This window comes from Ovis canadensis, chromosome X, assembly GCF_042477335.2.
Source record: "Ovis canadensis isolate MfBH-ARS-UI-01 breed Bighorn chromosome X, ARS-UI_OviCan_v2, whole genome shotgun sequence".
NCBI classification, from domain to species: Eukaryota; Metazoa; Chordata; class Mammalia; order Artiodactyla; family Bovidae; genus Ovis; species Ovis canadensis.
Window position 1 is genome coordinate 135,877,708 of NC_091727.1, and position 11,212 is coordinate 135,888,919.

The 11,212-nt window shown below is 41.1% G+C and overlaps 1 protein-coding gene across 1 annotated transcript; it reads left to right on the forward strand.

Annotated features, from left to right (window-relative positions):
- The first annotated feature begins 7,201 nt into the window (after positions 1-7,201).
- On the forward strand, positions 7,202-10,904 carry LOC138930608 (melanoma antigen preferentially expressed in tumors-like). The gene is made up of 2 exons (XM_070291100.1): positions 7,202-7,867; positions 8,684-10,904. The coding sequence occupies exons 1-2, from the start codon at positions 7,239-7,241 to the stop codon at positions 9,192-9,194; spliced, it is 1,140 nt and encodes a 379-aa protein (XP_070147201.1). The 5' UTR covers positions 7,202-7,238; the 3' UTR covers positions 9,195-10,904.
- Positions 10,905-11,212: the final 308 nt, after the last annotated feature.

Below are 11,212 nucleotides of genomic sequence, written 5' to 3' on the forward strand. Positions count from 1 at the left end.
TTAATTTCTCTTTCTATTTCTTCATTGCTATTGTATAGGAATATAAGGGATTTCTGTATGTTAATTTTATATCCTGCAACTTTACTATATCCACAGATTAGCTCTAGTAATTTTCTGGTGGTTATTTAGGGTTTTCTATGTAGAGGATCACATCATATGCAAACAGAATTTTACCTCTTCTTTTCCAATCTGGATTCTTTTTTTTTCTTTTTGTTCTCTGATTTCTGTGGCTAGGGCTTCCAAAATTATGTTGAATAGTAGTGGTGAGTGTGGGCACCCTTGTCTTGTTCCTGACTTTAGGGGAAATGCTTTCAGTTTTTTACCACTGAGGATAATGTTTGCTGTGGGCTTGTTATATATGCTTTTATTATGTTCCTTCTATGCCTGCTTTCTGGAGAATTTTCTATCATAACTGGGTGTTGAATTTTGTCAAAGACTTTCTCTGTGTCTATTATTTCCACCATTCTATTTCCCACCTCACTTATCTTCTCTTCTGCCTCAGTGATTCTACCACTGGTTTCCTTCAGAGTGCTTTTAGTCACAGTTATTGTATTGTTCACTAATGATTGACTCTTCTTTATTTCTTGCAGGTCCTTTTTAAACATTTCCTGCATCTTTTCAATCCTTGACTCTAGTCTATTTATCTATAACTCCATTTTGTTTTCAAGATTTTGGGTCATCTTTACTAGGATTATTCTAAATTCTTTTTCAGGTATACTCCCTATATCCTCCTCTTTTGTTTGGTTTGGTGGGTTTTTGTCATGTTCCTTCACCCGCTGAATATTTCTCTGCCTTTTCATTTTGTTTAGATTGCTGTGTTTGGGGTGCCCTTTCTGCAGGATGAAAGTTCATGGTTCCTTTTAATTTTGGAGTCTGCTCCCTGTGGGTGGGGTTGGACCAGTGACTTGTCAAGGTCTCCTGGTTTGGGGAGCTTGTGTCTGTATTCTGGTGGGCATAGCTGGATCTCTTCTCTCTGGAGCACAGTGAAGTGTCCAGGAGTGAGTTTTGGCATGTTCATGGCTTTGGCATGGCTTTAGGTAGCCCCTCTTTAATATTCAGGGTCTGTTCCTCTTTTGCTGGAGAATTAGCATGGTGTTTCTTGCACTGGGACTTGTCTTTTGGGTGGATCTTGGTTTCAGTGCAGGTATGGAGACTTCTGGGTGAGCTCTTATCTGTCAATGTTCCCTGCAGTCAGGAGTTCTCAAATATTCTATCGTTCTGGAGTTAATTGTCCTGCATGTGGCTTTTGGTCCTACTCTTACAGTTGCCTCAAAACTTCTTCATCTATACAAAACAGAAGATAAAACTCCTAGGTTAACGGTGAAACAATTCTCCACAGCCAGGAACACCCAGAGAGATTCACAGAGTTATGTAGAGAAGAGAAGAAGGAGGAAGGAGATAGAGGTAACCTGGAGGAGAAAAGGGAGAGTGAAAAGGGAGGAGAGCAATTAAGCCAGTAATCAAATCCCTAAGTGAAAATGGATACTAAAAATTAGATTCTTAAAGGTACAAAATTGATAATAAATATCAGATATCAAATTTTAAAAACCTAGAAGTTAGACTTTCAAAACTACAATAAAAATAAATAAATAAATGCAAAGTCAATCACAAAAATAAAAAATATATATATATGCAATTTGTTTTAAAAGCATTTTTTAAGGTAATTGTAGGCTATAAAAATGAAAGCTAAAAGAATAAAAAGGAATTTAAAATTTTTTTGACGTTAAAAAGTTATAATACTGAAATTTTATCTAGGAATTTCTCTGGAGATATTATGGGCAGTGTGGGGTCACTTCAGTGTCAGATGATCCCTTGTTTCAGCTTGTACTTGTTCTCAAGATCTATAGGTGCCCCTCAAATTCACAGTCTGAGCATTAACTGCAGGGTTTTAATCTGTTGCACCCGTCACTTCCAGAGCAGTTCCCCCTGCTTTATTTATTTTGGCTTCCTCTGTTTGCAGATCTCTTCAGTGTCTAATTTCTGCCCTGACAAGAGGGGGTGAATGTGGCCACTGATTTAGGTTCACTTGTTCAGTTGTGTTGTGGGGAGAGAGGGACACTGCAAACATATACCACTGGCATGTGTGGGGAGTGATCGCAGTGGATGGACCACACCAGTTTGGCCACAGCCCAAAGTGGTGTGTACTTTCTGGGTCCACACTGCTCAGGCTCCAGAGTGCTCTGCAAGGGCTCTGTCCCAAGTGGGCCCTGTATTTCGTGCACTTCCCAGGTCTAAGCCGCTCAGGTTCTTGGGTGCTGCACAGGGGCACAGATCCAGATGGGCTGTGCGTTTTGTGCCCTTCCCAGGTCCAAGCAGCTCAGGCGACCAGGTACTTGGCTAGTGCACTGTCCCAGGTGGGCCATGCATCTTATGCACCTCCCTGGTTACAGCCGCTTGATTTCCCAGGTGTGCTGCAAAAGCACAGCCCCAGGTGTGCCAGGTGTCTCCTCTCAGGAGCTGATCTCAGGCTGTGACACTCCTGGCAGATGTGAAACATCCAGGGTCCCAGGGATGCATGGTTAGCTACTGGGAGCCTGCTCACTATTTGGTGGAAGATGTGGTCTCTGGGGCCAAGACTGCAGCAGCTCCTTGCCTTCTGGCTCCGGCTGTCACACACCTACCTCTCTGCCTCTGGGGATGGAGGGCCCTATATAGCAGCTGGCTTGCTTTCCTTTAGTATTCGTGCAATCACTTGTTCTGTGAGTGTGCCAGGGGTCACCATGCGGCATTAGAGTCTTTCATAGGAAAGTGGTTTTTTTTTTTTTGGTCTCTCTGGCAATCCCATGGTTTGGGTTGCTATCTCACATGAAGTCCTTCAGATTGTCCTCAGGGAATTCAGGCCCAGTCCTTACCCTAAGGACCAATGATGCAGCCTGTGCCTCTCTGCCCAGCCCCACATTCCTGGTGGCAGATGCCAGTGTCTGTGCCACTTCTCCATCTCCACTTGCAGTTGCAGTTAGGTGGTTATGTTGCCGTCTTTTGTTGACCCTGATGCTACTCCATTTCTTCCTAGGGATTCCTGCCCGCAGTAGTAGATAGAATGGTCATCTGAGTTGAATTCACCCATTCCAGTCCATCTTAGTTCGCTGATTCCTAGAATGTTGATGTTCACTCTTGCCATCTCCCGTTTGACCACTTCCAATTTGCCTTGATTCATGGACCTAACATTCCAGGTTCCTATGCAATATTGCTCTTTACAGCATCGAACCTTGCTTCTATCACCAGTCCCATCCACAACTCGGTGTTGTTTTTGCTTTGGCTCCATCCCTTTGTTCTTTCTGGAGTTATTTCTCCACTGATCTCCAGTAGCATATTGGGCACCTACCGCCTGGGGAGTTCATCTTTCAGTGTCCTATCTTTTTGCCTTTTCATACTGTTCATGTGGTTCTGAAGGCAAGAATACTGAAGTGGTTTGCCATTCCCTTCTCCAGTGGACCACATTCCGTCAGATCATTAAAAAAGCAAGAGAGTTCCAGAAAAACATCTATTTCTGCTTTAGTGACTATGCCAAAGCCTTTGACTGTGTGGATCACAAGAAACTGTGGAAAATTCTGAAAGAGATGGGAATACCAGACCACCTGACCTGCCTCTTGAGAAACCTGTATGCAGGTCAGGAAGCAACAGTTAGAACTGGACATGGAACAACAGACTGGTTCCAAATAGGAAAAGGAGTACGTCAAGGCTGTATATTGTCACCCTGCTTATTTAACTTCTATGCAGAGTACATCATGAGAAACGCTGGGCTGGAAGAAGCACAAGCTGGAATCAAGATTGCTGGGAAAAATATCAATAACCTCCGATATGCAGATGACACCACCCTTATGGCAGAAAGTGAAGAGGAACTCAAAAGCCTCTTGATGAAAGTGAAAGTGGAGAGTGAAAAAGTTGGCTTAAAGCTCAACATTCAGAAAATGAAGATCATGGCATCTGGTCCCATCACTTCATGGGAAATAGATGGGGAAACAGTGGAAACAGTGTCAAACTTTAATTTTGGGGGCTCCAAAATCACTGCAGATGGTGACTGCAGCCATGAAATTAAAAGACACTTACTTCTTGGAAGAAAAGTTATGGCCAACCTAGATAGCATATTCAAAAGCAGAGACATTACTTTGCCAACAAAGGTCCATCTAGTCAAGGCTATGGTTTTTCCAGTGGTCATGTATGGATGTGAGAAAGTGCTGAAGAATTGATGCTTTTGAACTGTGGTGTTGGAGAAGACTCTTGAGAGCCCCTTGGACTGCAAGGAGATCCAACCAGTCCATCCTAAAGGAGATCAGTCCTGGGTGTTCATTGGAACGACTGATGTTGAAGCTGAAACTCCAATACTTTGGCCACCTGATGCGAAGAGCTAATTCATTTGAAAAGACCCTGATGCTGGGAGAGATTGAGGGCAGGAGGAGAAGGGGATGACAGAGGATGAGATGGTTGGATGGCATCACTGACTCAGTGGACATGGATTTGGGTGGACTCCAGGAGTTGGTGATGGACAGGGAGGCCTGGCATGCTGAGATTCATGGAGTTGCAGAGTCGGACCCGACTGAGTGACTGACCTGAACTGAATGTTGCCCTCTGAGATTCCAAAATGCCCCATAGACATGCCTGTGAGAGTGTTTCCTACTGTGTTTAAAATTCTTCTTCACAACTCCCTCCCCAAGGATAGGTCTCCGTCCCTAAAACTTTTGTCTCTGTTTTCATCTTTTGTATGTTGTCCTACCTCCTCTTGAAGAGTTTGGGCTGCCTCTCTGGGTGCCTTGTGTCCTCTACCAATGCTCAGAAATTGTTTTGTGGGAGTTGCTCAACAGTCAAATGATCTTTTGTTGAATTTGTGGGGGAGAGGTTGGTTTCCCCATCCTATTCCTCTGCCATTTCAGGAGCACCCTATTCTCTAGTCTCATACAATCTGATCAGCCTTAGACTGAGTTTGATCTATTAAATCTTCTATTGTTATTGTTTTCTCTTATTACTGTTATTTTATCCACATATCCTTCCCTTTTTACTTTTTGAAGGTGTTTGCAGTACTCCTGGTGCATAAATATTACTAAGGATTATATCTTCATTTTGAGTTTGCTTTTATCATTAAGACATGTTCTTCATCATGTTTAATGCATTGTTAAAACTCATCCTGAACCACCTATTTCCTTAACACTTTATGCTCTAGTACATGCATTTTTTTTCCTCCAATATCATTTAACACTCCCCTATTGCATTATGATAAAAAAGGTTGTTCTATTTTCTTATACTGTTCTCCCTTCTCTCATTTTACTTGCACATTTTCTGTTTTTTCACAACATAAAACTTCTGTACATTAGTCTTCTCCCCTTTCCTCCATGTTGATTTTAGTATTACATGTAAAATACTCACCATTAGATAGTTTGGTGAGGTTTGCCTTCTCATTACCTGTTGGAACACAATCTCAGTTCCTCTTTTAGAAGATTGCTTGGCAAATGTTCTGTAAAGAGACGTGTAGGGTATATTGTAAGTTTCTGGGTCACAGTGTTGCTGTCACTCTACTCAACTTTGCGACTGTAGTGCCAAAGCATTCAGAGACAATACATAAATGAGAGATCGTGGCTTTGTTCCAATAAAACTTTATATATAAAACCAAGCAGTGGGCTTGATTTGGGTTAGTGGGCCAGTCTGAAGACTGACCCCTACTCTAGTAGCTTTCTTAGTTGAATATAAAATCTTTATGTCAACTTTTCATTTTGTTTGTTTTGGAGATTGAGGGAGAAGTCATGAGTACTCTGATTTGTGGTTTTCTTATGTATTGCAAGATCCTTAATTTTCCCTTCTGTTTATTTTTGCCATCATTACCCAAGTGCCAACAGAGGCTTCTCCCTTCTTCATTGCCTTATTCTTCCCTAAAAGCTGTATCTTTCAAAAACTGCACTTTTAAGTCATCCATGTCCCTTAAAAAGCTCCTGTTAGGAATTCCTCCCCTGCAGTCCATGCTCTCATATTCTAGGACACCTTTTCAGTAATTTTAGATGCATTCTGTGCTTAGTCATTCTGCTATAGTTTTAGATCTGCTCTAAGCCCTTTCCCATCTTCCTTCCTCTCTATCTCTTGGAAGATTTCTATGTCTGTCTTTTTTCCTGCCACAAAGCCTAGTCATGGGAGTATGAAAAATCATGCTGCGATTTCATGATTTTTGTTTTATTCACAATTATTTTGAATTTTTGGCATTCTCCATTTTAAAGGAATTGTGAGGCTTTTATGTTGACGCACATTTTCCTTCTTATTGGTTTGTATCTTTTTGGGAAGAAATAATTTGAGGAAGGTCAAGATTGGCTTCTGCTAACTTACCTATGACTTATAATGGCATTTTATCTTATGTAAATGTGTGTATGTGTGCATGTATATAATTAAATATACACACAAGTCTATTTTCATTCTATTCCCAGAGGAGAGGTCACTTGAGTTGGCCATACAATTTGCCCATATATTTATTCAATAAGCATTTTGTCCATAGCTATCCCCGGAAACAAACGAGAGACTATAGATTTCTTCCCAGAACTTCTAAATATTCTCCATTCTGAAGCAGGTTTGTGAAGATGGACCAAAAGATCACAGCCACACTCCTCGAGCTTGCTGTAAAGAGTCTGCTGAGTAGTGAGCCTGCAGTGATGCATGCTCTGGAGAAAATCCCAAGAGATCTCTTTGTTCCATTGTTCAGCACTGCCTTCTTGGGTGGGCATAAGAAGATCCTAAAAGCAATGGTGAGGGTCTGGCCTTTTCACTGTCTCCATCTTGGGTCACTGAAGGCACAGGAGTCATACTATGACATCTTGGAAGCCATGATTGATGGTCTGCCTATCCCCCCAGCCCAGAACTCTTCCTCTAGGTAAGTCTATGACCAGAAGATTTATAGGGAGTCAGCAGGAGGGTATGCTGTAGCCTGGGGCAGGGGAGTATCTAACCTTCTCCCAACACTAGCCAATGAGTTCAGCAGTTGGGGTCACCTTCAGTATTTCATTGTCTTATAGAGTTGATTAAAGAATAGAGATGATTGAGGGTACTATGAATGAATTTGACTGTGATTACATAGAAGTGGAATATGGGCATTGAGACAGGATAAAATCAGAGGTGAAGGAAGTGTGGGGAAAGAATGAAAGATGCTCAGTTTGTGTGGAAAGGACTGCTTGGTGAATGGTGATGAAGTGAAAACCAGGATTCAGGTGTTCTCTCCATTTCCCACCATTGATCTTGCTGGGTTATGTTCCAATCAACCACATTTCATGTGTTGTGTCTTCTTTCCTTACAGGGGCCACAAACTGAGGATCCTAGATTTAAGGCACAACTCAAACTGTAAGACAACATGCTCTCATGTCAGGCTCACATTCCCTTTCTGTTTACAGTCATGCAAATACTCTCAGCACGCTGTCCTTAACTTAGAAAACACTCAGCATCGTGCCAGGTGCCTTGGTATTGGTAATTCCGGGTCTGAGGTTGAGTCAGCTCAGGGAACCATGGAATTACTAGTGGATATTTCCCTCAATAATACCTTGAGAACACAGCAGTTTCTCACTTTCCTCTGTAATAAAGTTGAGCAGAGCTCTGGGTTCTTGCACCTCTGTTGTAGAGATTTGCAAATCAATAGAATGTCTGCCAACAAACGTATCCTTCAGATTCTGGATCTGGGGTGCATTGACCATCTGAAAATGGATCAGGCCTATCTGAATGAGATCGTCACCCTTTTTGCTGGAATGATCCACCTGCACAGCCTTAGTTTGTCTAACACCCCCTTTAGGTCTTATAAGGGAAGGAATTTCAGGATTTTCCTCATCCTGCTTGGGCAGCTGGAAAACCTCCGGGAGCTCAGGTTGTCTTTCTTCTACCTCAGAGATCAACTGCACAAACTGCTCAGGTGAGGGGGTTGGGAGAAATCTGGGTTCCCTGAAAACCTCATTGTTAAGACAGAGGGACCATTCTTGCATCTTCCTATGCTCCTAGTAACCTATTTTTTCTTTCACCTCAGTGTAGGCATTGCTGGGAGTTTGAACCTAGCTGGGGGAAAATGGGGTACCTTATGGTGAGGGGCAGATGAGGTTAGTGAAGGAAGCTGTGCTCACTCATTCATTCAGTGACCACGGACAGACAGAACATGTTTCTACATAGATTTCTGAAAAAGACTCAGTCCTTTTGCTCCTGGACTTTATAGCTCTCTAGAGAGGAAGGGGAGGCACTCAGAGAGAAACATTAAGTTGTAGTTCTAATGCACATGCCCGTGGATGGGTCACAAGAGTTAACACTGCCAGATAATTTTGCTCCTGTATTTTCCTGAAGGCTCAGACCCTTGAATGGAGAGCTTGTCATCTGGAAAGTAAAGGAAACCCTCAGTTGGCTGCTTTCCTAGACCCATCCTCACCAAATAAGTGAACCAGATCCAACCCTTATTATTTTGTATATACTGAGTGCATGTGATTTTTTTCACTTAATCCTTCTCATAACCCTGTATAATAATTACTGGTGTGCACATTTTCAAGGTTAAAACCCTCTTCCTAAGAGTGGTAAAGTAACTTTCTCAGGGTCCCAAATTTATAATCTCTGATCCTAAAGTCCACATTGATAACCACCTATTGGAAACAAGTATATAGCGGTTTATTCTAGAGGAATATATTCCTGTAATTTGGGGCTCTTTGCTGTCATTCTTCTGAAATAAACTTACTTTTTCTCTCTTTAGAGTCCTGCCACCTCATCTGGATACACTGTGTCTCTCTTTCTGTGGCCTTTCTATCAGAGATGTCACTTTCCTGTCCCAGAGCTCTCAGGCTACCCAGCTCAGGGTATTGAATCTCAATAACAATAATTTCTTTTCAGAAGCTTATGAACCCTTCCAGGTTCTGCTGGAGAAGGTCTCAGGCACCATGCAACATCTGGAGATAAATAATTGTATGATGACTGATTCTACTCTCTTGGCCATCATCCCCAACCTGAACCAATGTGTCCACCTCCGTGTTTTTAACTTTGCCTTCAACCCCATTACGATGCCTGTGCTCAAAAGCCTTCTGCAGCACTTGACATCCTTGCCAAGGCTGAGGCATGTGATTTATCCTGTTCCTGTCCATTGTTACCAGGAGAGGAATTTTCATCACAGCTTGAACCGACAGAAACTCGCCGAAGTTCAGGCCCAGGTCAAGGCGATGCTGCACATGTTACACCAGGATCACGTGCAATGGGCCACTTATTCTTAGTGATTTCCACTATATAAGAAGTGTTTCATCACTGATGCATGGCTATTAAGTGTTTATTGTTTTACCTGAAGCCCAAGTTTGTAGAGATACATATACAAAGTTCTACTGTTCCAGAAAACTGGGGTTTAGGAGTGTTGGCTATGTAACTGACCTCCATAAAAGAGAAACTTTAAAAAGGAAATAGACGAATTTGAAAGGTCCTCTGGATCTCTTGCTCACTGCCCTCTACCTCTTCTTCTCATTACTAACCAAGTTATGGCTATATGATATAAGCTGAGCAAGGCATAATACATCATATCATTTCCTTCTCCACACTGGTCCATTTATCAATCTATGGGCACTTGACACAATTCAGATCTGTTGAAATTCTTCCTAGAGGTGGTAGTTATTGAGAAATTTTGCTCTCTAGGTACCTGCAAGTCTCCTCCGTTTCTGACTCGCTCAGGTTGTTTATCAGGACACATATGCAGGTAAAAAGAAACAGACTATGCCCACTACCTAGTGGTATCTTCATCAGCATGTTACTGCCTGATTGCTCGGGTCTCAGAACCCTGGCTTTGTTACTGGCTATTCCACACACATTCACCAGGTATCTGTTAGGATTTAGGTACTTTTCCACATACTAAAAAAAAAATAAAGTCCCTGATCTCACCAAAGTGTAGATACTCCTATCGTTTACTAGTTTGTCTGTTTTCCCTAGAGCACTTGAGAACTTATTTATCCTCCATAAACCTCCCCCCACTTTTTTTTTTACATTTTCCCTTACATGATTGGCTCAAATGATATTGGCCTCTTTTGTCCTGTTGGATAGCTGCTCAGTCCTCACATCATGGCTTGAATGTTAGCTCCTCAGATAGGTTTTCTGTTGTCTCTTATTTCCCCATTTAAGTAGATTTATTCTGATGTTTCTTTGTCTTAATGTACCATGTACAGTTCCTTCATGGTGTACATTGTTCCATATGTATTTATTCTGTCTGCTCTTCCACTAGAGTTGCACTGTTCAGTATGGTGCACACTAAGCATATGTGAATACTGAGGTCTAGAAATTTGGTTATTCTCAAATGTGATGTACCCTAAGTGTTAAATGCACACTGTGTATCCAAGAGTTAATAAGAAACAAAGGATGTAGAATAACTGATTAATCATTTATGTGTACTGTTTACATGTTGAAATGATAACATACTGCATATCAAAAACAGTAAAGATAAGAGAATGTAAATTCTTTATATTGTTATATGTTAAAATGATAGCATTGTATTTCAAAGAATTAGTAAGAAAAATGTTAAAATAGTTACCTGCTCATATGTTTATAAGTCAATGTGATAAAACAAGGCATTTCAATACTTACTAAGAGAAAATACCGTTAATTAATAGATTGTTCCTAGTGTTTATATGTTGAAAGGGTAACACAGAAAATGTCAACAATTTGGTAACAAAAAATAGAATAGAAAAATAATTAGTAGTTTGTGTATAGTGTTTCCTTGTTTAAATGAAAACAGACTGCATTTTAAAGACTTAGTAAGGAAGAAAAATGTAATAGTAATTAATGATGTGTTCATTGTTTCCACGTTGAAGTGATAAAACAATTTTTAAAACTCAGTAGAAAAATTTAGTTATTTTTCCTACATGTTGAAATGATAAACCATTTCAAAGACTTGAGAAAATGTAAAAATTAATTAATAATAAAAATAGTGAATAGCTTGTTCCTAACTGCATGTGAAGTGAAGTCACTCAGTTGTGTCAGACTCTTTGTGACCCCATGGACTGTAGCCTACCAGGTTCCATCCATGGGATTTTCCAGGCAAGAATACAGGAGTGGGTTGCTGTTTCCTTCTCCAGAGGATCTTCCCAACCCAGGGATCGAACCCGGGTCTCCTGCATTGCAGGCAGACGCTTTACCATCTGAGCCAGTATGTTGTTGCTTTTTTTGAAATGATAACAAATGGCATTTGAAAGAAATGAGAATAATATGAGAATCATAAGAAAATTAGAATGCAACAAGGTCACCATTACCCTGA